The sequence below is a fragment of the Falco cherrug genome, chromosome Z (assembly GCF_023634085.1).
Source record: "Falco cherrug isolate bFalChe1 chromosome Z, bFalChe1.pri, whole genome shotgun sequence".
Taxonomy (NCBI): Eukaryota; Metazoa; Chordata; class Aves; order Falconiformes; family Falconidae; genus Falco; species Falco cherrug.
In genome coordinates this window covers 11959743-11986892 of record NC_073720.1, presented here as the reverse complement: position 1 = coordinate 11986892, position 27150 = coordinate 11959743, and the positions used below count along the sequence as shown (strand labels likewise).

Here is a 27150-nt window from a genome sequence, read left to right as displayed (position 1 = left end):
CAGTACACCGTACGTCCAAGGACAATATGGTGGGAGACGCAGCCGCAGGCTCTGTGCCGCTCGGTGCAGCACCGCCCGGCCGCCCCCGAGGCACCGGCCCCCGCGGGTCTCCCGCCGGTTTCCCCGTGGATGAGCTGTCCGAGGTGCTGCAGCACTGCCCGTCCCTCGGGCACCGTCCCCGCTCACCTCCCCTCCGCCCCGACGGCTGCCACGGGCCTCGGAGGAGTCCGAAGGGTTCATCGCTGAGCTTGATTCTGCTCCTTTCGAAAACCCTCACTGTGCGCAGTCTGTCTGCGGAACCCTTTGTACTCTCTGCCTTTCGTTTTCTACGTCTTTCACATGTCTTCAGCATGAAGAACTGTGCTTCCCCCTCTAATTGCAAAGCAGTTCAGTTAGTGACAGCTTAATGGTCTTTATTTTGTGCAAATGTTGTTACAGGTGCCTGATTTTTTGTTTTTCACACACTTTTCACAGTGTTTCTCTTGAGCTAAACATATGTTTCCTAAAAACTAACATTCTCTGCTGAACCAGCAGCAACTGGAAAGGATATAAAGCAAAACGGAAGAAGAGAGCCTTTTTTGCCCCTAGCACTGGCTGCCATGCTGGGCAAAAGAGAGGTGCAGCCCACACTGAAAAGGGCTTGCTCCTGTGCCAGTCATGTAGATGCCTTCAACCTAATATTCCCACGAATTTTGATGATTTCTTTTTGTGAGATGTTCATAAAATGTGACTTGCTCTTCTCTTTGTGTGAAAATGACACATTTCTGCTTTTCTTTTCACTCCCAGTCTGTGTCCCTAACCACCTGGCAATGGCAGTCTTGGCTTCTTTATATACACAAGGTTTAATTGCTTTGTGAACATCTCTTGTAGCTGCTGTGACAAGGAGTAATGTTGTCTCAGATGACTGCTGTGTTGGTTGTGTTGTGGCTTTGGGTGTGTTAAGGCAACCAGTCAATTGGGTGGTTCAAAACATGGTCACTCCCTGCTGCTTGCACTTATGAAGTGTCCCAAAGGCTTCCCCTGGCAGGTAACCTTTGCTGTCAATTGCAGGGGCACCAGGACCAAAAGGGAGTCAAGGAGTTCCTGGGTCACCTGGACCTCCCGGACAGCCAGGCCCTCGTGGATCAATGGGACCTATGGGCCCATCTCCAGACATATCTCATATTAAGCAGGGCAGACGGGGCCCAGTGGTCAGTATTCTCATCTCCAGTCATGTATTGCACAATTGGCTTTAGCTCCAGAACTTCTCACATCCTTGTGAACACTTTCTTTTCTCTTTCAGGGCCCACCAGGAGCCCCAGGGAGAGATGGTAGCAAGGTGAGGAGAGGTACTGTTTTCCATAATGTGGGCACATGTATATGTGAAGTGCAGGCATGCTAGAGAGACCTTCTGCACACTTGTAGTCATACCCTTTTACCATCTCATTTCCTTTGCTAAGCTGAAAACATCTTGTTGTCCCATCCCTTCATGTTTTCCTTCTGGTGTTTTGTGCTTGTCATTCCTTAAGTCTTGCAAATAGTCCTGCCAGGCTATCTGTCAAGCAGCCTACTTTCCTTTCTCTGCAGCTCTTTTGGCTTTTTCATCAAGAAATGTTGATGCTTTAGCCTATTTCATTAGACTGCTCACTCTTTTGTAAATTTACCCTGTTAACTGGTTTGCTTGTTACTGTCTAGGAGAAATATCAGAAGTGCCCAACTCTGCTTTAACTAGAATCAGCAGCAATTGCCTTGAATTCCTCCTTCACTTTCTTTTCTTTTTCTGAGCAAGCGTAAGCTGATGCTTCTCGATCTGGGGACATTAACTAAGGGAGTCTGCAGCTGCAAACTGTGGTGTTTTTTTTTTTATTTCCATTAGTCACAGCAAACTAACTGAGGTGATATTGATTACAGGGGGAGCGAGGCGCACCAGGACCAAAGGGGATACCTGTAAGTATTGCTCACAGGAGGAATTTCCACAACAGAGTGATGTTGACTACTACACAGGTTAGCCAAAAGGATAAAAAAACTCTCCTGTGTCAAGAGCAGAGTGAAAAATACATGCACGGAAAATGTTATTGTAAAGAAAGTAATTACCTGCTTTTGTCCAAGTGTTTTTGCATGCACACCTCCTCCCCTGCTGGGTGTGACACTGAAGGCAAAGTGCACCTCTGCCCTACAACAGTGGTGGGCCATCCTCAGAAGGAAGTAGTATGAGATCTTATGCAGGGTGCTAGTTAGGACAGTTCAGCCGCCACTCCTACTTAAGAGTTTGATCCCTGGAACTTTTTAAAATCCTGCCCCTCATCTCTCTCTGGGATTTGGAAAGCTGTAGGCTTTGAGGAAGTCATCAGGTGAAAGATGAGTATTTACAGTCTGTTTTCAGGTGAAATTGTTTGAAAATTCTTTTCTTACAGTGTTTTCTTATTAGTGGAATGAATTTTTAAGAGTGTGTCCAGCAAGGTGTCCTCAGTACTGAACAGTGTACTTCACTGTTTGAAGTCAGCTAAAAAGAAATAATGATTTCCTAAAATCAGATAAAAACAGATGGATACTCTCTGCATTGTAATTTCCAAAATATTTAGTAAGTGATGGACAGCAGTGAGGTTACCCTATTGAAAAGATACCTTCCAAATACCAGCATTCTTGAGGAAAAAAATTAAATAAGTAATAATTATTGATTGATTAGTCATTCTGAGAATGTAATTTATATCAGTTTAATAAGAAGGAACAGAGGGAACCAAGATTTATCTCCTCTAGTCCCATGACATGCCAGGATACTCTCAGGAGGCAGGTATAGCAAAGGAATTAGTAAGTAACAACAGGGCTGCGCATCTTGTAAATGTAGGCTCTGTCTGCAAAAGCATTTGCCTTCTTTTGAAAATCGTTTCCTGAGCAAGTTGATTCAAAGCCAGACTGATAAATTTCAGCAACTGATATGAAGCAGTATTATACCTGCAAAGTAATTACATCCACCTGTTTGAGAACTGTAAGAGCGAAGGGGAGTATTAATAATGACCATGCCTTGTAACTGCAGGGCCCACCAGGTTCATTTGATTTCCTATTGCTGATGATGGCAGACATCAGAAACGACATCGCTGAGCTGCAAGAGAGAGTGTTTGGACACAGGACTCATTCATCAACAGAGGAGTTTCCGTTACCTCAGGAATTTACAAACTATCATGACACAGTAGATTTTGGATCTGGAGAAGACTACAAACCACGAGCATCACCCAGAGACTCCAGGATACAGAAGGCAGCCCATCCTTAGCTACACCTGCTGAAAAATAGAGTCCCTTTAGAGTTCTTCAATATAAAAATGCACTGACAATGTTAAAATACATATATATATTATTTCCCAGTTTTCTCTCCACTTTTCCCCAACCATGCTGCCTGTACTGTAGCGTTCACGGTTCATGGTAGCCTCCTTGCAGTAATTCCATACTGTCAAGCCTGCACTGTGTGTTGTACCTAAACTATCAAGAAAACCTTCTTAGTGTATACTACAATTAATGCATGCTCTAGCTAATGGTGCAGACCACAGCATTTTGTCTGCCTACCTTGCATTTTGTGTCCAAATGACCCAGTACAAAAATTTTGCCAGGGGTAGAGGGGTAGCTGAACATCATCCTTGAATGAACTAATTGTAATAATGAAAATGTTGGTCCACAGTTACTTTATACATGTAAAGATACTATACCAATGAACTCAAGACTCCAGCTACTGTCCCCAGGCTTAGGAGAGTGTTAAAAGCAGGTCCTCGTTTCACAGCAGAGGCCAGCTGTAAGTGAAATGTCTTCTATTATGCACCACCATGGCAGAAAAAGGCAAAAAAAAAATACGGTGAAGAAGCAATACAAGGTCGCTGCTTCTTGATCTGGAAATTATTTGGCTTTGTGTTGCTAAAGTATCATTCAAAGAGAGTCAAAAAGATGCATTTGTCCTAAACTAACATTATTTTTCCCTTACCACCATTCTCCCGCTGCTCAGCATGAAGTCCAGTTGCCTTCCTCAACAGGTTCATGCTGGACGCCTTACACAAAGATGAGCAAGAGAAAAGGGGATGTATAAAGCAGGAAAACCAAGAATAAGTGAATTAAGTAGGCTTATTGGTAAGCACAGTATCAGTCCCAGCCCTGCAGAGCTGGATTCTGAGCTCCTGTAGGTGCATGTTTTCCTTGGTGAAATGCTGGAGACCAAGTGAAATTGAGACCAGAGAAAGGCTTCACATTTGAAGAGAGCTACCACCTGTTTTATTCCTCTGCTGCATGAGACTGACCTAAACCTTCATTCACAGGACTGTAACACAGAGTTGCAGTGTATTAGGCTGGATATATGAGGCGTATGAGTAGGTGCAGAAGTGCACATGACAAAACATTTCCACTGGTACGAGGATGGCTAAGGTGAGGTACTGCACATGGGGATCTTGTATTTGTGAAGAGGGATGAAAGGGATCACCCTTTTTTTACACTGGAAGATCGGATGCACAAGTTGGACCATACCTCATGGATGATGTATGTTACCATTTCTTTTGGATTACCACAGCTGCTGAGGACTTTGCCGTGCTTAGAAGATAAAAAGTATATCAAGCACAAAACTTCAATGTTGTATCTGTGTCGCTGCTGCTTCTACAGTATGTTTAGTGCTGGGTCACATCCATGTTACAAATGCAAAGAAAACAAACTTATTTTGCCATGTTTTTCAGGGCTTGCATGTTCTAATAGAATGAATACAGGTAAAAATATAAGCAGGCCCTTTTCAGATAACCCATAAAGGTTTGAATTCCCTTTCATATGCTCTGGGCCGAAAGATAGTTGGTATAATCCCTATACCACCAGTACAGGTCATGTTGGATAAACAGCTGGCTGTCTAAACCTTTCATATCTTTTGTATATTATCTTAAGGGGATATGTTCGTTCCTGTAATTGTTTCCCAATTCCTTCCTATCACTATGCCACAAGCAAGGGCATTAGCTCTAAGAGCATGTTCTGTATTCCTCTTCATGTTATATGTATATCAATATTTACAAAGTAATGACTAAGTCACTGGGGTAGCTTAGAAAAAATGATAGCGCTCTGATCCTGTAGTCTTTGGGCTTCTCCTCTGGGAGAATCTGTCAGGAGCTGCAGATCCAAGTAGTCTGTGGTCTTTTGAACCATGTAATAAGGAAATCAGTGAGACTTGGGGAAGAAACTTGTCACCAAAAGAGGGGTGGTCTTATATGCAACAGGCTGAAAGAAAGCTCTAAGACAGCATAAGCTGAGGCATTTACATCTTATTTTCTTAATGTCAAGCAGGCAACTAGGTATAAGTAACATTGTTCATGCATATGCAATTTTAAGTGAATTTTTTATATGTCAAATTTTATATTTCTAACTCTTGCAAATTATGTAACTCTTGCATACGTTTACCAGCACACCCCATTACCTGCTGGATCAGGTTGATTCCCACTATAGAATTAGTAGCTGCAGGGCTTTTGACCGTGAAATACTGAATAATGAATTAAAGGAGTAATTTCCTACACGCCATCTAAATTCTATTGCCCCCTGCCCACAAGATATGTTCTAAAAAAGGCACTTACTTCAGTTCTAAACTCTGCTTTCCAAATATAGACAAATACCAAATAAGAAGTTCCTACAATTTGACCATCAAATTCAGGGGTAGGTGACAATTGCCCTGCTGTGCATAAGTATCCAGGGAACGGAAATTCCGTGATTGGACCAGAAAATTATATAAAGGACATGCTCCACTGTTTAGTACAGAAAGATGTCCTATGGACTCATGAACATAAAATATGGCACATGTTTCCATGCCTTTCTGAATGGAAACCTTAAAAATTTCCCTTTCTGGAATCTGCATCATTTGTTTTCACAGCCTAGAGCTGGGTTTCCAACAGACAAGCTTACTCCATGAAAAAGGTGAAGGAAAGTGCTCCTTGGGTTTGTCCTTGTGCTTCACCCTCCTCTTTCCAGACTCCTTGCCCCAAAACTGTTGGCTGACTCCCAGCAACAAGGAGAGGACACTATGGTAAAGGTAAGCTCACCTGACATAACACAGTAATTCCTCCAGCAGGGAGAATGCCTCTGAGCACAGCTGGCTGGGAAGGTTCAGCCTTCTGTCTGTGTCCGGCTAAGATCTTTGCATAGAACTTTCTCATTTTATTTCTGATTAACTGTATAATAACTTTCATAACACACACATTGTATCAGAAACATTTCATTAAGATACCTGGATAAACACATAAAGACACTCAGATAGAAAAGTGACACTTTCTTCAGCACACCCAATGTCTTATAAAGCTACAGCAGAGGAATCATTTCCAATCTTAAGCTTCGTTGCTGGGTAGCCCGGGAGATCATTACCTTGTAAATTATTTATTACTCTGTGGCTCCAAAAATAACACAACATCCTCCCCCCACCCCCCCACCCCAACCCCCCCAAGAATCCAGAATAAGAATATAGAAACATCTAGACTCATGTCTAGTGTCATTACTAGGCTCATGCACATGACAACTTTGTTTCATATAAATACTATGTATAATTTTATTAGAAAGAAATACTATTTTGATGTTAAGACATCAAGTTATAAGCAGAAGGATAATAAAGAGTTTGTTATTTTATTAATGTTAGAAATATATTTAATGGAAACATTTGCAAGAGTGTGTGGTGATGGGAAAATGCTGATTGTTAGTGGGTTTAACAAAATCATGGTTTTTTTCAGCTTGGGAAACATTTTCTTTCAACACTGTGCCAAGTACATACATGATTATTCTTTCTTGAGAAGCTGGAATTCCTATACAGTCAGGCTAAATCAGGAAAAGGAGTGGAAAATTGATTGTAAATGGAATTAAGGTAGTGGCCGGAGTAACTGTTGGCAGCACAGTTTCAGTAACATTCTTCCTAGAAGTATTTCAGAGTTAATACACTAAGCCTGAGAGAAGCAACAAAAGATGGGGATGCGGTCTAAAAATTTTCTAATTTCATGTTAAAATCCATATGTTTGTTCCTATTACACATTCCAATTACTATACTGTTCACTTTATTTATGTAAGTATATGAAATACTAAAATGTGTATAAGATGATGGTGATTTTATTATGTATTCATAATAAAAAAGATATTTTTTCTTATGCTGTTCGTAGCTGCTTTTGTTACACGTCCTTTCTCTGAAATACATAAATGTTGGCTGGAAGAAACCAATTGCAGGAAACCTCCACACACTGCCTTTGAGCATTTTTCTTGGAGCTGAGCTATATGCACAGCCAGGAGGCCCTGGGGGCTCATGAAGGGTGTGAGCTGTTGCAAAAGAGGGTGCGTTTCTGTCTTCGTGGAAAGAGGCATGTGCCCACCTCGTCTATTCGTCTATTCGGACGGAGGCTCCTGCGCCCCGTGAGGGCTATGTGAGGCGCCATCCAGCAGCCTTACCCAACGCTGCCCGGGTCTGCAGCTTCTGCACAGCTTGGGGATGCGATACGGCCGTCCGAGGCCCCCCTGGCACCCCGCCACGGGTACTGGGGAAAAAGGGGGGAGTAAGGCAAACGGCCCGGCAGGCCAGGCCTTTCCTTGGCACCTGGCTGAGCCCTTCCTCCCAGCCCCGCGGCACCGTGTGAGGGCAGTATCCCGCACCCCGCCCCAGATGCCCTGAGGGGCAGCAGGGAGGGCGGCTGCTCGCCTTGCCCCCCTCAGAGGCCACCCTGCCCGCCCTCCCGGGTCAGCAGCGGGCGCTGGCGGCGGGGTGAGGCCTGCGGCGGCCCCGCCGGGACATGGAACTACAGCTCCCGGCATGCACCGCGGCCCCCAGTACGCCGGGTCTCCCGCGCCTGCGCACTGCCACGGCCCTGCCGTGTGGCCACCAGCGCCCCCCGCCCCGCCCCGCCCCGGGAGGCCGGCGGCCGGCTCCGCCTCCCTGCCCCGCTCAGACCGCTCGGTGCGCGGCTCCGGGCGCCGCTCCCCGCCGAGCCAGGCGGCGGCCCCTGCCCCGCTCCGGGCACAAGCCGTGGGCCCCGCCCGCAGGGGCGGAGGGGCGAACCACCCCTTCCGGCGTGCCGCGCGGCGCGCGGGGGCTGTCGGGAGGCGCCTCCCACAGTTCCCCGCGGCGGTGGTCGGTGGCGGCGGTGAGATGCGGCTGTCGGTGGCGGCTGCTATCTCTCACGGGCGCGTGTACCGGAAGTTTGGGCTAGGCCCGCGCTCGCGCCTCGACTTGCTGCGGAACCTGGTGACGGCGCTGGTGCGGCATGAGCGCATCGAGGCGCCCTGGGCGCGGGCCGACGAGATGCGGGGCTATGCCGAGCGGGTGAGCGGACGGGACGGGACGGGGGAGGGTCGCGGCGGGCGGGCGGCCGAGGGGCCCTGACGTCACTCCCTTCCTTCTCCCCGCAGCTCATCGAGTACGCCAAGCTGGGGGACACCAACGAGCGTGCCATGCGCATGGCAGATTTCTGGCTGACGGTAAGTGCCTCCCCACGTCCCTCCTTGCACCCCACGGCCGCGGTGCTGGAGCTGAGCATGCCACCCCGCAGGAGAAGGACCTCATCCACAAGCTGTTCAAGGTGCTGGCACCCCGGTTCCAGCCCCACCCCGGAAGCTACACCCGCCTGCTGCACATCCCCAACCGAGATGGCATAGACCGTGCCAAGATGGCAGTCATCGAGCTCAAGGGGAACCCCTTCCCGCCACTCATCCGCCCACGTCGCGACACCGAGAAGACGCTGCTCAACCAGCTACTGAAGGGCTACCGGGAGGACATGCAGCAGGCCAGAGCCCCGCAGGCCCCTGAGGGCACCCCTGTCTAGGCATCTCTCTCTGCCCTGAGGCCAGCCCCGTGTGCGCACAGGGACAGGGTTTGGCATGAGCTGCCTGTGCACCAGCCAGCTAGTTGCTGTCCTGGAGCACAGGAATGGAATTGTCCTGGGATGTCTGAAGGTTGATTGCAAACCTTCAGTTGCCACGACAGGGGCACAGTTCAGGGTTTACTTGCTTCTTCCTGTGGTTTGAATAGAGACTTAGCAAGGCAAGGAAATCAAGCTGGGAGCCTAATGGTTGATATTCTCTGTGTAAATAAACTCTGTTAAGAAAGTGAGTTTAATTTTATTGGGATTTTATCATTAAATCATAGAATCCCAGAATGGTTTGGGCTGGAAGGGACCAAGGGACCTTAAAGACCATCAAGTTCCAACCCCTCAGCCATGGGCAGGGACATCTTCCCCTAGACCAGATTGCTCAAAGCCCCATCCAGCCTGGCCTTGCCAAGGAGGGGGCATCCACAGCTTCTCTGGGCAACCTGTTCCACTGGCTCACTACCCTAAAGAATTTCTTCCTAATAGCTAGTTGAAATCTACCCTCTTTCAAACCATTACACCTTGTCCTGTTGCTACAGGCGCTACTAAAAAATCTGTCCCCATCTTTTTTATAAGACCCCTTGAAAGACTGAAAGGTTGCAATAAGGTTTCCCCAAAGTCTTCTCTTTTTCCAGGCTGAACATTCTCAACTCCCTCAGCCTTTCCTCATAGGAAAGGTGCTCCGGCCCTCTGTGGTGCTCCTCTGGACCTGCTCCAACAGGTTGGACCTGCTCCTTATGTTGGAGGCCTCAGAGCTGAACACAGTACTTTAGACAGGATGTAACCAGAGGGGCACAGTCACCTCCCTGGACCTGCTGACCATGCTTTTGATGCAGCCCAGAATGCAGTTGGTTCTTGGGGCTGTGTGTGCACATTGTTAGCCCACCTTGAGCTTTTCATCCACTAGCACCACCAAGTCCTCAGGGCTTCTCTTAACCCATTCTCCACCCAGCCTGTATTGATACTGGGGGTTACCCCAACCCAGTTGCAAGGCCTTCCACTGGGCCTTGAACTTCATGAGATTCACATAGGCCCACCTCTCAAGCCTGTCAAGGTCCCCCTGCCCTGGATGTCGTCTCTTCCTTCCAGTGTATTGACTTAGCTTGGTGGTGTCAGCAAAGTTGCTGAGGGCGCATTCAATCCCGGTGTCCATGTTACCAACAAAGGTGTTGAACAACACTGGTTCCACTTGAGACCTCTGAGGAATGCCACTCATCACTGGTCCCCACTTGGATGTAGAGCTGTTGACTGCAACTCATGAGTGTAACCATACAGCTAATTCCTTACCCACTGAGGGGTCCACCCATCAAATCCATGTCTCTCCAGTTTAGAGGCAAGGGTGTTGTGTGGGATAGTGTCACAAGCTTTGCACAGATCCAGGCAGATGATGTCAGTCACTCTTCCCTGATCTGTCAAAGTTATAACCCCATCATAGAAGTCCACCAGATTTGTCAGGCACAGCCTCCCCTTTGTGAAACCATGTTGGCTGTCACCAATCACCTCCTTATTTTTAATTGTGCTTTAACATAGTTTTCCAGGAAGATCTGCTCCATGATCTTGCTGGACACCAAGGTGAGACTGACCAGTCTATAGTTTCCCAGGTCTTCCTTATTTCCTTTTTGTCGCGGTTTAACCCCAGCTGGCAGCCAAGCACCCCACAGCTGCTCGCTCACTCACCCTCACCCAGAGGGATAGGGAGGAGAATCGGAAAGGAACGTAAAACTCAGGGGTTGAGAAAAGCAATTTAATAGGTAAAGCAAAAGCCACACACACAAGCAAAGCAAAGCAAGGAATTCATTCACCACTTCCCATGGGCAGGCAGCTGTTCAGCCACCTCCAGGAGAGCAGGGCTCCAGCACACGTAACAGTTACTTGGGAGACAAATGCCATAATGCTGAATGTCCCCCTCTTTCTTCTTAGCTCAGCTTACATATATTCAGCACGGCATCCCACAGCATGGAATACGCCTTTAGCTAGTTCAAGTCAGCTGTCCTGGCTGTGTCCCCTCCCAAATTCCCATGACCCCTCTGGCTAGCAGGGCCCGAGAAACTGAAAAGTCCTTGATTTACAATAAGCATCACCCAGCAACAACCACAAACATCAGTGTCCTGTCAACATTATTCTCACACCAAATCCAAAACACAGCGCTGCGCCAGCTACTAAGCAAATTTACCCAGCTGAAACCAGGACATCTTTTTAAAAATGGGGGGATTATTTCCCCTTTGCCGGTCTGTGGGAACCTCACTGGACTGCCATGACTTCTCAAATACGATGGACTGTGGCTTAACCACTTCACCAGTTCCCTCAGGACCCATGGATGCATCTCATCAGGTCCCATGGACTTACACACACGCCCCCTTCAGGTTCCTTAGGTGGTCTTAGACCTTATCTCCTACAGTGAGTGGTTCTTCATCATCCCAGTTCCTGCCTTTGTCTTCTGTGGCTTGGGCAGTGTAGCTGGAGTACTTGCTGGTGAAGACTGAGGTGAAAAAATCATGGAGTACCTCAATCCTCTCCATGTCCCAGGTAACCAGGTTCCCGTTTCCTTCCAGAGAGGGCCCACATTTTCTCACTCAATATACCTACAAAAGCTTTCCTTGTTGTGCTTGACAATCCCTGGCCAGATGTAATTCTATCGGGGCTTTAGCTTTCTTAACCTGATCCCTGACTGCTAGGACAGTTTCTCTGTGTTCTTCCCAGACTACCTGCCCTTGCTCCCACACCCCAATGCTTCCTTTTTGTGTTTTATTTTGACCCAGAGCATCTTGTTCATCCACACAGGCCTTCTGGCATTTTTGCCCAACTTTTTCTTGAGCATGCAAGAGGTGACCCTTGAATATTAACCAGCTTTCCTGGACACCCCTTTCCTCCAGGGCTCTGTCCTATGGTGCTCTACCAAACAAATCCCTGAAGAGGCCAAAGACAGCTGTCCTGAAGTCCAGGGAAGTGATCTTGTTATGCACCCTTCCTGCCGCCCTAAGGATCTTGAACTCTACCATTTCATGGTCACTGCAGCCAAGGGTGCCCTTGAGTATTCCTAGAAGCTCCTGGATTGCCTATGCCCTGCTGCATTGTCCCTCTAACAGACACTGGGGTGGTTGAAGTCCCCCATGAGGACAAGGGCTTGTGAATGTGAGGCAGCACCTATCTGCCCATAAAGGGCCTCATCTGCTTGGTCTTTCTGGTTGGGTGGCCTGTAGCAGACCCCACTATAAAGTCACCTGTCCCCGCCCTCCCTTTAATCCTGACCCATAAGCTCTTGGTCAGCTCCTTATCCATTCCCAGATGTAGCTCCATGCACTCCAGCTGGTTGCTGACATAAAGGGCAACACCCCCTCTTCTTTTCCCCTGCTTGTCCTTCCTAAAAAGCTTGTATGCTTTCATTCCAACACTCTAGTCATAGGACTCATCCCACCGTGTCTCTGTGATGCCACTAAGATCACAGCGCTGCAAATGTGCACACATCTCTACCTCCCATTGTTTATTCTGTATATTCCTGTGCACCTGTGTTAGTAACTTATTCCAGCCAAGACTGAGTTTGTTACCATTTGTGGTCCAACAGCCCTACTCTCTAGGGCAGCAAGTCCACTTCACTGTGACAGAGCTACAGTGCTATCTGGAAGTCACTGTACAGCCTTTCAGGGTGGAAAATCACTAATTTTGCTGTTTCAGAAGTGCTGAATGCAAATAGGATGGTAGCACTAGGATATGTCTTAAAAGAGGTAGTACCAAAGGGACTTGTGTTATAATGAGGAAATATGGGCAGGAATATTAGTGGTCTCTAACAAGAACTCAGTAGATAGCCCAGCCTCAGGTGTAGGGTTGCAAGAAATCTCTGTATCGCCCTATTAGAACAGAAAGGATAGTAGCAGAACATTTTCAGAGTGATACAGCTACCACGAAATAAGAAACTTAAATTGCTAGCTTTGTTGCTGATTTCAAGTACAGCTAGTACCTGAAAGGCCTAGCTATACCTTTGGGGGGGGGGGGGGGGGGGGGGGGGGGGCGGGCACAGAGCAGGGCGGGGAACAACAACAAACATGTTGGGTTCCTTCCTCTCTCCCAGGTTTCACAACCTTAAGACCAGTGGTCCTATGTAGTAAGTTAGCTGCATGGAAAGACACCAAAAAAAGAAAAATCAAGTTACGTTACAGAACTTAAAATTTGGTAAGTCTTTTCAGGACACTTACCTCACACAGTACCACTTCTGCTTTAACAAATTCCAGTGAGAAATTAAAGATGTGTGGTACTATTCAAGGAAGTAGGAAAAAAAAGTCCAAGTCAAACTACTAAAAAGACAGACCTTAATCTTTATGTTTCTAATGACCTTGAAATTGTCCTCTTTGCAGTTGACCTAGCATCTCATTCAAACAGATATTTTCCCTCTCAGTAAAAGACATTAATCATAGTGCTATTGCTGCAGAGCTTCCACATTTAAAGTCTGTGTTGAGGCTTTAATAAAATACTCAAGTATAATACCTTATCTGTATTTCTTTCTTAAATTGGTCTTTCATCCTAGTAAACTGAACCCTAGCACTTTACCAGTGATGACCCAGAATGCTGACTGTAGCCCTGTGAAGATTTTACTGTGCGTGAGGAGCACAGGTGCTGCCCAAGCTTTTCACTGTAGCATTTCAAAACAATAAGGCTACTGCATACCTTGAAGTCAAAGGTGAGTGCTGTTTGATCTGCATAATCTCTTTGGATTCACATTAGAAATGTGAATGCTGTTCGATAAGCATAAGCCTATGTTACCTCCCAATTTATTTTGGATAGTTCAGCAGATAAACTTTTCTGTGGGATTGATGAGAAAAGGAGAGGGGTAGGATTTTAACCACTGAATCATTTTCCCTTGATCTGCCCACCTGTCACAGAGGAGGAGGGACAATAACTGTCAAAGTATTTTGGTAGAAAACCCAAGGTTATGAATGATAAAAATATATCAAGGGAGGAAGATGACTATGGCCCTGCAGCACTAGCTGAAAACACAGCATTATAGCTATGCTACCATTATCCAAAACATCTGTTTTGATCAAAGGACACAGAAGTAAGAGCAGGGAGAAATATATATAAACAATATAAAGATGATCGGATAAAAACATTTAATGGGGGAAAGCAAATCAGGCTCTCTTCTGCTTGTCCTTAAATTAATAACGGGGGGTGGAGAGTGTAGAAAAAGCTAGAAGTTTCTAAGCTAAGTTGAGGAAAAGTCTTGATACAGATTTTTTTATATACAAGTCTTTAGTGTGCATACTATCACAATATCTGTATTAAGATCAAAACACCTGACAAAACATTCATAACCTCACAAAACACAGTGTGTAGTCCCTCTAAATGCTATTCTCCTACTATACATCCTCACACATTTCCTAAGATTGTGTAGGCTTCTACGAAGAAGAGTGGTTGTCCTACCAATCTGTCTTGTACTCAGATGGGTCAGGCTTTCAGCTGCCTGTAGAGGAAAACAAAGGGGAAGTTCACTGTTAGTACATGCTTAGTATTCCCTTGTACCCTGGCTGCCAGAGTCAGGTCTTCTCTATCAGCCTTAGGACCATATATAATATGGACCATATATAATACATATATAATACACAGGTTCATATGACCATTTTTATGTTCTGCCCCCTCCCTTTCAGCCTCTTCCACCTCTAAAAAATAGAAGCCTACCTGACGGCAGCTGTGAGGCTCCGATACCAGTCATTGATATCTTCCTGGTCGCTGGCCATCAACAACAGTGTCTTGTGTGGAAAGGAAAGCTAAAAAGCAAACAAAATCTGGTGCCACTCTATGGCATTCCTTGCCAAGGCAGCAACTCTAAGAAAAGGAGAGCCATCACTACTGAACTCAGCTCAGCCCTGCATGCTGATTTCAACAATTTTCCTTCCCAGACAGAAAAATTTGGCATTGGTACTGGGAGAAACCAGAGGCTGGACAACGTAGAGCAAGCACTAGTCATGACCATGCCTTCCAGCCACAGATGACAGCTCACTTTGACTTAGCAGGGTATTTGAAAGTAGGCAATTACAGCTCTCAGCAGCTCTTCATCCAGTTTTCTCCCATACGCCGAGCTACCCCTAGCGGTCCTTCCACCACCACCACCACCTACAGATCGCAGCCTGCCCGGAGTCTTCCTTACCACAGCTTACAAGGAAAGAGCTAACACAGACCCCAGGTGCTGCACCCGAGGAAGACCTAACTTGAAACCCGTACTAAGGCATCAGTCCTATCGAAGACCCTGCAGCTCTCAGGGAGTTAGAAGCACAAGCAGTATCTGTTGTGATAATACCCACATCTTTTCAGTCTCTGTTTTTCAGGGTTTTCTGTAAGCTTAGTACACAGTCAATGCAATGCTATGCGTTCACTGTCATGCTATGCATTCTTTGTCACATGAATCTGTGGCTGTCTTCCCAAAATATGTGGCTCTGGTGAGGACATGTCAGAGTCTTAATAGACCCTCTTCACCTAAGCTAAATGAATCAACCAGCTACCTGTACCCCAGAGTGCTGTGGAGGGCCTCCACCATGAAGGGAAAAGGACCTACCTCACTCACAAAGAGACGGGTTGCCCTAACTCAAGACTAGTTCGTTGCATTTACCATTGTCACCCTAATCACCTCAGTCCTGCTGCTGCTGAAACAGCTAGAGACCTGCATTGCAAGTGTGAATCCACTGATGCTTCTGACAGGCAGAAACAGGAAGACAAAACTGGCAGCAGTGGCTGAGACCCCACGGCTGCACTGCCGTTCAGAGAGACCTGGACAGGCTGGAGAGTCGGGCAGAGGAACCTCATGAAGTTCAACAGGGGCAAGTGGAGGGTCCTGCCCCTGGGGAGGGACAGCCCCAGGCACCAGCACAGGCTGGGGTGACCTGCTGGGGGGCAGCTCTGCGGAGAAGGACCTGGGAGTGCTGCTGGGCAGCCAGTTGCCCGTGGGCCAGCTGTGCGCCCCGGTGGGCAGCCAGTTGCCCGTGGGCCAGCTGTGCGCCCCGGTGGCCAAGCAGGCCAGTGGGACCCTGGGGGGCATGAGGAGGAGCGGGGCCAGCAGGTCGAGGGGGGATCCTCCCCCTCTGCTCTGCCCTGGTGAGGTCCCACCTGCAGTGCTGTGCCCAGTGCTGGGCTCCCCAGTTCAGGGGGGACTGGGAACTGCTGGGGAGGGTCCGGTGGGGGCTGCAAAGACCATCAGGGGACTGGAGCATCTGCCTGGTGAGGAAAGGCTGAGGGAGCTGCACCTCTTTAGCCTGGGAAGGCTGAGAGGGGATCTTACCAATGTCTACAAGTATCTTAAGGGTGAATGTCCAGAGGACGGGGCCAGGCTCTTCTCAGTGGTGCCCAGCGACAGGACAAGGGGCACTGGGCACAAACTGCAGCACAGGAAGCTCCATCTGAATCTGGGGAAGAACTTCACCTTGAGGGTGACAGAGCCCTGGAACAGGCTGCCCAGAGTGGTTGTGGCATCTCCTGCTCTGGAGATAATTGAAACCCGCCTGGATGCGACTCTGTGCAACCTGCGCTAGGAGACCCTGCTTTAGCAGGGGGTTGGGCTAGATGATCTCCAGAGGTGCCCTCCAACCCTGACCGTGCTGTGATTCTGTGACTTACACTGAGGAGCCCTCCCTGGCTCTGCGTGTGGCCAAACACTTTATCCACTGTGCACTGGTGAAGCGGGTAGACAGCCTGGCATACCAATTTGTTAGAGTTCAGCAGGTGCAGTGGGTGGCAGGGCTTTGTTGCAATAAAGATGTCAGAAAAAAGGAAGAACATCCTGCGCTTCAGTTCTTCTCCCTTTGAAGGCACCACCACAAGCCAGCCCTCTCGGATATACCGGCGCCCTAGGCACACAAGGGAAACAGAACAGTTATCAGATCATTGCCGGGGGCGGGGTGGGGGGGCAGCGGCAGAAAAGGGGTGTAATGAGACAAACAGGAATACAGTGAGCCTCCGTTGAAGGTTACCAGGTTCTACATCAATTCCAGCCATGAGAAGGCACCGAGCATCACCTGAGGCCAGCTCATCACCAGCTGATAGCACCCATGCAGAAGCAGTAATCAGCCCAAAAATTTTAGCATACAAGGAGCAAACTGAATCTGTTATCAATCTACTATGTTAATTAAGAGGATATGATGATTTGCAAGTCTGTTTAAAGAGACCAGAACAAAAACATGGTTTGAAAATGATATGCACACATTTAAATTAACATAAACCTTCCGAAATCCAGAAAACATACGATGAACTCTTAAATTGTGTTGACCAATTGTTTGTCGTTAGTGGTGAAACAGAAGTTAGCCTAAGTTTTGAACGTTTATTATTTTTCCCTTGTTCTATTTTCTTGTGCATGCCAATTGAAAAAAAAGCATGTTTCACAGGTCATCTAACTATACACAGACCTCCAGTAGTTCACAAACTACACAACACAGATTACTGTTCTAATGAGAAGACAGCAAAGGGGATACAAAACAACTATTAAAAGGAAGATCTGAATAGGCAACCTTATCAACCTTCTCTTAGAGTAGGGTCCAGTGTCATCTGCCCATAAAATGAATTAAATAAAGCAAAAGGCAGAGAAATTAGCAGGAAAGAATTAAAACTATTTGATAAACCTAGCTGTAAGCAGCAATTAAAAAAAATGGCATCTACACAAAATGGAATACAAAGCAGTAGCTCTAACTAGAAGGATTATTGTACAAGATGGCCTTCAACTTACGGGAATTATGAAGATACCTGCCAGTAAGATTATTTATTAAAAGGTAAAGCCATAGTAAGGTATTATCATCTGGCCTGGAAACACCTGCCAGAGAATTTCAGCCACTGTCTTTCACGGCTTAGCTTCTGGCTGAGCTAGTAAGTACCTTTTAGAAAACAAGACAATTGTGCTTTGATTATGGATTGTGTCTTACTTAGCATGCTATAGTTACAAAACAGAGGCAAGTGAATCCCTACTTAGCTTACTCTACGGGAATCCACTCCTCTTACATGAAAGTAACTAAGGAAAAGGTGAGGTGCAAGAATCAGTCCAAGTTTAAAAAAACGAATGGAAGGAAGGTGTCAGGACCATAAGGCTGGACTGGGAACTGTTTCCTTCAGGCTAAGCTGTGATCAGATACACTGGCATGCAGTCTGAGCTGGACAGTGCTGGAAGTATTGGGATATAGATCTGTGTTCAGGGTTCCCAGGGGCATGTCATTTAGGAAATTCTTGTGAAAGAATTCTGAAAGGAAGGCAAGGAAATATCCCTAGGGAAGCTAGGGATGGCAGAATGGTTGCTACCTTAGGGAAGCAGTTCTGGCAAAGATATATTTACCTATATATGGAAAGCAGGGTCTCTCTGAGACACTGCCAAATGAGAGACATCTAACTCCAAAGCTGCTCCTTTTCTCTTAATCTATAGCATTATATTTTCTCACCTCTCCCCTCCTAGCAACAGGATGCAATCTTAACGGTTCTGCAAACGCTAGCTTGTTTCTGGAAAGCTGGCCCAAAACTAGCAAGCCCCAGTTGTCTTTTACTTTTCTGCTTCTTGCATCCAATAGTGCCTATTTCACTCCAGCTAATGGAAAACACAACCAACACAATTTTCCATCCTAGATAATGGAAATGTGTCTGCAGACACTCAACACTTGTCCTACTACATGTCTCAGAATATTCAGAGAAAAAAATAAGTGGGCCCAATGCTTTCAAATGATGGCCATCTCTGGTCTAGCTATACTGTTTTGTGGTTGATTTTTTTTTTTTAATGTCACAGGCTTATCTTATTAGTGCTGTCATTCAGAACAACTGATTTAGCTTTTCACTCATGCACTACCCCAATGCACCTAGGTTCCCCCACAACTGTTCAATGCTCAGGATAAGCAGAGCACACCTGAGTTAGCTCACTTTCAGCTAGCGCCACCAAAAGGATTCTAAGAAGAATGGGGAAGAGAACTCTAAATTAATCTGTCCATTGACTGAGCATCTTCCAGAATAACCTCTCATAAATAACCCTTTTTTCTACCTGTGCTGGTTTGGCTGGTCTGGAGTTAATTTTGTTCGGAGTAGCTGGTATGGGGCTGCATTTTGGATTTGTGCTGAAAGCAACATTGACAGTACAGGGATGTTTTGGTTATTGTTGTGTAAGCACTGCTCAGCACAGAGATCTTTTCTGCTCCTTACACCACCCCACCAGCAAGCAGGCTGGGAGTGCACAATAAGCTGGGAGGGGACACAGCCAGGACAGCTGACCCCAACTGGCCACAGGGATATTCTGTACCATATGACATCATGCTCAGCATATGAAGTTGGAAGAATAAGAAGGAAGAGGGGGGACATTCAGAGTGATGTCATTTGTCTTCCCAAGTAACCATTACACGTCATGGAGCCCTGCTTTCCTGAAGATGTCTGGACACCTGCCTGCCAGCAGGAAGTGGTAAATTAATTCCTTGCTTTGCTTTGTTTGCATGTGAAGCTTTTGCTTTACTTATTAAGCTGTCTTTATCTCAGCCCACAAGTTCTCACTTCTTTTACCTTTCTGATTCTGTCCTCCATTCCACTGGGGGGTGGTTTTTCCCCCCAGAAAAATCCACATATAGAATTACAACCACCTTCACAAGTACCTGGAGGTGTGCCTTAGAGACCTTTATACACAGTGACTTCAACACTGCTCTCCAGCTGCAGCACTGTTTCTAGATGATCTCTGCAATAACAGTGTTAGTGAGGGCACAGGGGGCTTCACCTGTGTTCAGGTGAACCTTCACAAGGGGTTCACAGGTGACCTTTTCATAATTGCCCAGACTGGACACATTTCTCACTGTTTTTCACATGTAACTTGGAGTGTGCTCTGGGCATGGAGAGCACAGTCACACAAGAGATCATAAAGAAACCTGTTATCCAATTAGGTGATCTCACACACCATTGACTGTGACTTTATTAACACAAATAAATGTTTTTATTTTGGCACAATTTAACCATGCATTCTTCATGTGAAGTGTGTGAGCAGAAGTCCAGGAAGCTTGTAGCTTAAGGTAAAAAACACCACAGTCCTTGGGCCCTTGACACTCTGAAATCTATGGTTCCTGTGATGGAGTAGGGACAATACCACTACTTACACTCTTCCAAAATTATTCAATGTCTGTCTGTCATTGTCACCCAGAACTTATACTCCCAAAACCTCCTGGCTGTTGGAACGAACAGGTTCCTGTTACTAACTTTCTAACTACATGTCATCAGCCTCTCCTATCTGAATGCCAGGCCATTAAGCTGCTTCTTATCCTTACTAAAAACACAATAACAAAAACCTTTAAAAAATTAAGTGTATGAATTACTAATTATATTCCTTCACCACTTATCTATGGAATTTGAGCAGAAGGGGAAAACTCATTAATGTGAGTCGAATCAGAGATGAAGGTGAGAATCTCCAGTTACCTCAGCTTGGCAGAAGAAAAACTCACCTGGACTCAAAACCTGAGTCTGCTGTCCTTTGAGCAGTTTCTGAACCCGAAGTAGTTGCAATGAGTTCTCTCTCTTATGAATGATGTCTTGGACCCATCGAGACACCTCAGAAACAGATTTCACAGCCTCTGAAATTATAGCAGCATATTCTGAAGCTTTCACAAATGAGTACATATTACACCTTATCTAACTTGCTGTAAAAAGAAAATGAAATTAAGCAGCAAATGTTTTAAATCAGGTATCAACAACAGATTTATGTGGTAATTTCAGCAAGAGATTGGACTAGATGGCTTCCAGAGGTCTCTCCCCAAGCAACACTTCCACAGTTCTAGAAAACATTTATTTCCCAATGAAACATTAGACACAAGTATTATTTCCTGGATTTGGAAGCAAACCCAGGAAAAACGCCCTACAAGTGGTGTTAACTACTAGTAAATAGGGCAAGAAGGACACGAATTATCCTAGAAAATTGAGGCACATGACCAGTAGAGTCATAGAATAGTTTAGATTGGAAGGAACCTTTAAAGATCATCTAGTCCAACTCCCCTGCCCTGGGCAGAAAAATTTTTCAAGGTTGCTCAAAGCCCCATCCAACCTGACTTTAAATACTTCCAGTGATGAGGCATCAACCACTTCCCTGGGTAATCTGTTTTGATGTCCATTTGGCCAATCTAACCCCTAGGCCAACTTCCCAGTCAACTACTCCATATTTTATGCCCAGTGTGTTCTCAGAGATATCTTGGAGACAGGGAAAAGATGGAGAAGGCAAATAGTAATCCACTAGAACCCCAGTAAGAGGAAGATTTTCTTCCTGTGGAAGTAGACAGAAGACAAGAATCAAAATATCATTAGCAAGAAGGCTAACACTGATCGAAGCCAGCATCTACAGGTAGAATTATACCTGCAAGCCCCTGGTGCTCAGCACTGTCTGGGTTGGTGTTCTCCAGCAGGTCTCTGAGGAAATGCTTGTACCTTAATAGAGAGAGCAGGTTTATTTCACAGAAAGATACTAGGAACAACAGCATCTCCTACTAGTGACAGAATAACAAGCAACACTCCACCGGGAGATTGGGTACACAGCTCCAAGCCTAACCAAGCATCTTTTGGTCACAATTCTTCAATCACATTCATTTTATCTTCAAATTTATCAACTAAATTAACCCAAGTGTTTTATACCTTTGCAAGGCTTTGTTATTTCCTGGGGATGTGATAAAAGCAACCTTGCATATTACTTAACTTCATGAGATTCTCTTCGCATTCACATAAAAATGCCTTCAATAACAGATGAATTTCTCTTTGAACCATTTTTTTTTTTAATGTCTGAATGGCAGCATTCATATTTTATGTTTCCTGCCCACACAAGACAAAGGCATTTCTATAAGAACTGGGAGCTGCCTTTTTCTTTTTTCCTCTCCAGTCTTTACCAGAAAGCATCAGATCTCAGCAAATGCTTTCTCTCAATAAAGTTGAACTATTTTCAGTCTGAAATGACAGAATAAATACCACATTGAATTGATTCATGAACTGGCAGAAGTCATATGACATGCAGTAGATGTAAAGCTTCAAAGAAACTTAAACTTGAAAGAGCTGATTAAGGAAAAAGTTAGACCTTCTGTTAAAAAGCCACCAATTTTCCAAACAGTTGGACACCAATAAATGTACTGCTATTTTACAAATGTAATGGAATGATCCAAAAAACTACAGCAAAAAGAAAGCTTATATCTGTCAAGCTGATTAAAAAGGTTACATAAAGCTACCCAAAAGGCTGCGGTATGCTCATTCCAAGTTATTTTCAAAGAAATTGGGCTCTCAATCTCTCAAATTTGCTTTATAATTTATATCAATATATTAACTGTGGATAAGACCACAGCTGAAGAGCAGTGACCTGATCTATAGCAGCAGCATCTGGGTTCCCAGCAGACTACCTCTGCTCTGTATTACACACATACCCACCCCAAGAAAAGGCTGCCTTTGAGCGCATGCAGCACAGACCTCGCACAGTCAGCTTGCCTCTTCAAAGGGGAGGTGAAACTTCAATGGGGGAACACAGCAATCCAGACTGGACCTGCCCAGGCTCAGATAACTGCAATAGCCACCAAATCTAAGAAAAGCATATGGCCCTGATGAACACAGGGGAACTTTCCTCCTGTATCTGGTTATTAATCTTGTCTCTCTCCAGAAGCAGCAACCTACAAGACAGGACTCAAAATACTCCAAGGTCAGCAACCCACGCAAAAGCAAAGCAAGACCATCTCTGGCAGAGAGCACCACTTCAGACAGCTTGCTTTTGTTCAGGGCCTAGCTTCAGTAATTTACCAAGATGATAGAAAGCCTCCACTTCAATTCTACCCAAAAGGTAGATGAAGGGCTTAGGAGTCAGGGCTAAACATAGCTACCTCTCTTCATCGTCTCCCATCCACATATACCAATTCCACCTTACAGGCATGTCTTCAGGTCTGTTTCATTGCTGCCCATACACTCAGATTTTGAGACACATTAAGCAACTTTACCTCCCATAGCAACCAAGACACTGCTATGTTCCTTTTTTCCTTCTCATACTAACACCTTGAAGACTCAGAATTGCTTCTTACTGGTGCAGCCTCTGCAGGGGCAAGGGAAGCAGATCTTCTAGACTCCTCCCTTGAAACTGAGGTCGAGTCTCCTGGAGCTTCTTAAACCGTCGGAATGATTTATTTTTCTTCAACTGCTCCTGCATGCAGTGGAAAAGACATAAGCTTTGAGATTACAAAAAGAAATATGTGCTCTAGTTTGCACCAGAGCTTGGAACTCTAACTTACAGTTTAGGACTCAGTCCTAACAGCAAGCATCAACAGCTTATTTCGTGGCCACAGGGAAGCCATTGCCTTTCTCCTGACCACCATTTCCAACAGGTAATGGAAGCAATATTCCCCCTTCATACATGCACAGAAGTGTAAAGCTAGTATACGCAGCAAATGGAAATAAGGCAAAAAGGAATGTTGACTGAGATAGGAAAACAAGGAGTCCACCTGTGGCTTTTTGCCACTTTGGTGCAGGCCCACATTCCCATCACCTCAAGGCAAGTGTCCAAAACAGCTCTTTCTCTTGGGAAATCAGAAGTATGATCATATGCATGCCAATAAAACAGAAGGGAAACATCCCAGTACATCCTGCAGCTGGGAACAAGCACAGTCAAAAACTGGAAGTCAGGTGGTTTGAATTCCAGATACAGCTGTCAGGACTTCAAAATAAAAATATATCCTTCTGGAAATTCTTGGAAGACAGTTGTGTTTGGAGAGGTAAGCGAGAAGGAAAAAAAAAATCTCTTCTACGATAGGAAAAAAGTTGGGAAGCAAAAGGAATTCCCACTGTTAAGATACAGTTACTGGTAGTGGGAAAGACTAGGAAAACTGATAATTCTCCAAAAAGAGATCATTGTCACCTAGCATTCCCACTGCAAACTCTCCAGACTTGCCAGCCAAGGAGGTGTGGGAGTAAATACAGAACTCTGAGAAAGCTGTGCTCAATGTATGCAAATACATACACAAACATCTGAAACAAGCTTCAAAAATTTGAACCTCTAAGTAAGTTGAGAAGTTTTCAGCATTATGTTATGGAAGGAAGACTGAGAAAATAGAAGCAGCCCAGAAGGAAGAAAACTGATCACTCCAGAAACAGAATAAAAAGGGGAAGGATGTAGCTGTTTCACAGAATGGATGAAAAGAGGGAAGAAAGAACATGAAGAATAAAGGGGATATTTACCTTCAAGGTTTTGTTTGCCTGCTCCAAGTTCTCTGCATAGTGGCCATAAAGCTCCAGATTCTGACAGAAATTTTCCAATCCTGGTCCCAAATTCCCTCTTTCCAGGTGAAGCAACAGAACTCTGTGCACAAGGAACAAAAATAACTCACGAGAGGTTCATTACTGATGACATTTTCTTAGCTCCCTCTAGTTCACTCCTATGCTGACCTTCCCCCTATCAGTCTCCACCTCACACTCAGTTTCTGTGCCAAATACAGGCTTGGCGGTCACAGCATAAGCTACAGAACACATCCCTTAAAAATACTGTGGAGCAGACTTACTGCTAGAAGTGAATGCCTGTTTCACAAGGCGTTAGCTTTATTTCCTGAAATCTTACTTTCTCACCAGTGTAGGATCCTTCCCATACAATTACAGGAAGGATATCAGTGTGTTCACTTACTGGCTCGCTGAATATATAGATTCCAGGGGTCCAAATATGATTTCCAACACAGTAGGTTTCAGTGTCCCTTTGGCCTTTAAAATTGTCACAAAGAACTAAGTATGAAAAAAAAGAGAGAATTTCCAACAAGTAAAATTCATAGGTCACTTGAAGGTTTTGTGCCACACAGCAGAAGCAAGAAGTTGCAGCCAGCATACTCTAGCTCAAAAGGATATCAGATATTGTGAATGCCTAACTAATACACCTATCATCAAATATAAACCTTCATGGTAACTTTGACCACAACCGTAAACACGTGGAATAGCATTACAGCACTGATACAGTTCAGTATTTCTAGATGCATCTGTTCTTCAGTACCTTGTTCACAATCTATCTTTGATTTGTCTGTGCATTTACTTTTCATACATCTTAGACATCTTAAAGCAAGTCCTCTATACAATCAAAGGTTAAAGATTCATGTCTGTATACAGGCCAAAACCAAGCGATCAAACCCACAAGCTATTGGATATTACAGAGAAGGTAAAAGGAAAAAAAAAAATCAACAAAACCAACAAAACCCCAAACCTTCCCGCCCCAGTAGTTCCCATGCAGCAGGGATATATTAAGGCTTTGCTTCTGACCCTTTCCCATGACAACACAAATAAGACACATGCTGTCTAAAGGTACCCACATATACAAAGGGGCTGAAATACTCACTGTGACCACCAAATCCAGCTGCTCAAGGTATTTATGTTCAGTTTCCAGAAGCTCCTTGGCTGTCCGGCTGCGCTTTCTCTCCCAGCGAGCCCTCTGCTCTTCCACAGTGTTTGTTCCAGCCATAAAGAGCAGGGACAAGTCACCCATGGCAGCCTCGGGGCTGATACGCTGAAAGGTAACTGATCCTGAAGAGCCAAGAGAGATGGACACACAACAAAAAGAGTAACCTATGCTTTACTATGAAAGAAGGGAAGTCAATTACCAACAGCTGTTAATAACAGTTTCCTTCTGTGTTCCTTCCCACAGGTACCAGAGCCCTGTATCAACCAGAGGAACAGTTTTAGACAGACCAGACTGAGAAAATAAAAGCAGTACATTATGATACATCTGTAAGCAAATCTGAGGTACACAGCCCCGCTCACAAACCACTGCTTCCTGTGCTTTGCCCCATTCTTTGGGCAGAATTCTCAAAAACTCATGGAAGTCAGTGGGTGGAAGAGGTACCGTGGGTAGAAGCCAGCCATAAGATTTGTCTTGGAGGAGGGGGAGGCGGGGGGGGGCAGGGGGGGGAGCAGAGAGACAGAGAAAGAGAGAGCGCGTGCACTCTTTCTTGTTTTCCCCTGGAGGTTCCCAAGAAGCAAGTGGTTTGCATTATCATTTTCTAACAGTAGTTTGTGGTTTCAGTTGAGAGAGACTAAGCAACAGCTGTGAATCCTGCTATCCACTTACTAACCAGCTCTGCTGCTGCTCTTCTCTTCTGCAAGAACACCGTGGTTTCGTAACAGGGAAAAAAACTCCCTTTCTCTGACAACGGATGATAAAAGGCATGTGTTAGCAGAGCAACAGTTAAATATTGCTCTGCCTTTTGATCAAAAGGCAGTGCAGGCTTGTGTGCACTTGCCATGGCATGAAGTCTGCTGTTTCACTGGAAGCTGAGCTACCGCTGCAAAAGTTCTAGCTCCCGTATGGACAAGCTACACCAATACAGAAAGATGCGTCATTGCAGAAAAGAGACTTTGTCAGTCTTCCAGAGACATTCCAGATAATCTAAATCAATGTCTGAAACAAAAGTTTCTTGAGTACCAAGACTCATTTAACGAGTTAGTGAAAGTCTAGAGAGCTGAGGGACACACGAGGTATTTTATAGCGGTAGGAGTTTCTCGGAGTTTATCCTCATACTCACAGGACCAGCCGAGGCCACAGCTTGGTCAAGCAGGGCAGACCTGGCACGCCTGTGGATGGGGAGGCAGCGCTGCAGGGAACAGCACGCAGGAGCTGACCTCGGCGTTAGCGTGCAGCCGCAAGGTACTCACCAGGAACAGACTGAAACGTGCCTTTAGCCCGGGTAGGTTGCAGCCGTGATTTTAACGTTGTCGTTTGTAACAGCTAGTAATTAAAAGAGACAAGAAAAGTTAAACCAGGCTTGTTCGACCATCTCCCACTCCCAGGAAGCGGTGCAAACACTCCCGTTATTCTGAAGTACACCGCGTCCTGGCCGCGTCGGGTGGGAGCTGCCCGGAGCCCACGGGCACGCTGGAGAGCACTTCACCCGCAGGCAGGCAGGAGCGCCCCAGCTCGCATGCCTGAGGCTCAGGGCAGGGACCACCGCGCACCCGCCTGCCCCACGATGCCCCACCGGCAGAACTCCCTGCCGCACTGCTACATCTCCCTGTTTTGAATACCCTTCAAAACCCCCCTCCGTTCCGGCAGCACTGGCGCTCCCAGCGCCCCAGCGGCGCTCACCGCCTCCGGGCCCGGGACGGCCCCACGGCCTCCTCGGGCAGACGGTGGCCGCGGCGGCAGCAGCCGCTGGAAGGCTCAGCCCCAGCCCCGGAGACCTCAGGGCGGCCCCCCAGGACACCAGGCCCGAGACAGGACCGCCAGGAGAGCGGCGGACAGCCCCAGCCGCCCTGCCCGCTCCCCTCGGCTACCGGGCCCACGCAAGGCCTCACCACCCATTACCTACCCGGGCCCGCCGCCGCCCCGCGTTCAAACGGAGGCTCCGCCCCGGCGGGCGGCCCCGGGGCGGGGCGGAGCGGAAACG

General features: G+C 46.2%; 3 protein-coding genes across 11 annotated transcripts in view; 2 read left to right on the top strand and 1 right to left on the bottom strand.

Annotated features, from left to right (window-relative positions):
• CCBE1 (collagen and calcium binding EGF domains 1) overlaps positions 1–7105 on the top strand; it is a 102002-nt gene extending 94897 nt beyond the window's left edge. The window contains exons 8-11 of one of the 2 annotated variants that reach the window (XM_055698486.1): positions 1051–1190; positions 1283–1318; positions 1891–1926; positions 3014–7105. In XM_055698486.1, the coding sequence (XP_055554461.1) occupies positions 1051–1190; positions 1283–1318; positions 1891–1926; positions 3014–3247 (446 nt within the window). In that variant the 3' untranslated portion in view covers positions 3248–7105. Of the gene's footprint in view, positions 1–1050; positions 1191–1282; positions 1329–1890; positions 1927–3013 lie in introns of both variants that reach the window. The other variant, XM_055698487.1, reaches the window with a different exon arrangement.
• Positions 7106–7928: 823 nt separating this feature from the next.
• On the top strand, positions 7929–9054 carry MRPL17 (mitochondrial ribosomal protein L17). Its single transcript, XM_055698496.1, has 3 exons — positions 7929–8268; positions 8355–8423; positions 8495–9054. The coding sequence occupies exons 1-3, from the start codon at positions 8095–8097 to the stop codon at positions 8765–8767; spliced, it is 516 nt and encodes a 171-aa protein (XP_055554471.1). The 5' UTR covers positions 7929–8094; the 3' UTR covers positions 8768–9054.
• Positions 9055–10544: 1490 nt separating this feature from the next.
• ARHGEF39 (Rho guanine nucleotide exchange factor 39) lies at positions 10545–27132 on the bottom strand. 8 transcript variants are annotated; one of them, XM_055698493.1, is made up of 12 exons: positions 27069–27132; positions 26420–26492; positions 26286–26338; positions 25107–25291; positions 24411–24505; positions 23972–24092; positions 22822–22940; positions 21132–21202; positions 20230–20358; positions 16409–16638; positions 14480–14568; positions 10545–14264 (listed from the first exon to the last, which is right to left on the bottom strand). In XM_055698493.1, the coding sequence occupies exons 4-12, from the start codon at positions 25251–25253 to the stop codon at positions 14249–14251; spliced, it is 1017 nt and encodes a 338-aa protein (XP_055554468.1). In that variant the 5' UTR covers positions 25254–25291; positions 26286–26338; positions 26420–26492; positions 27069–27132; the 3' UTR covers positions 10545–14248. The 8 variants fall into 8 exon arrangements, with proteins under 8 accessions (XP_055554468.1, XP_055554466.1, XP_055554469.1 ...); XM_055698491.1 differs by lacking the exon at positions 27069–27132 and adding an exon at positions 26850–27046; XM_055698494.1 differs by lacking the exon at positions 26286–26338 and having other exon boundaries at positions 26416–26492.
• Between the last annotated feature and the right edge of the window lie 18 nt (positions 27133–27150).

Coding starts and splice junctions, on each gene's coding strand:
- MRPL17 (XM_055698496.1), top strand. CDS start 8,095: ATGCGGCTGTCGGTGGCGGCTGCTATCTCTCACGGGCGCGTGTACCGG. Junction 8,269..8,354: donor TGCGGGGCTATGCCGAGCGG/GTGAGCGGACGG, acceptor TTCTCCCCGCAG/CTCATCGAGTACGCCAAGCT. Junction 8,424..8,494: donor TGGCAGATTTCTGGCTGACG/GTAAGTGCCTCC, acceptor GCCACCCCGCAG/GAGAAGGACCTCATCCACAA.
- ARHGEF39 (XM_055698494.1), bottom strand. CDS start 25,253: ATGGGTGACTTGTCCCTGCTCTTTATGGCTGGAACAAACACTGTGGAA. Junction 21,203..22,821: donor CCCCTGCAGAGGCTGCACCA/GTAAGAAGCAAT, acceptor CTCTCTATTAAG/GTACAAGCATTTCCTCAGAG. Junction 16,639..20,229: donor GACTCAGGTTTTGAGTCCAG/GTGAGTTTTTCT, acceptor TTGTGTGCCTAG/GGCGCCGGTATATCCGAGAG.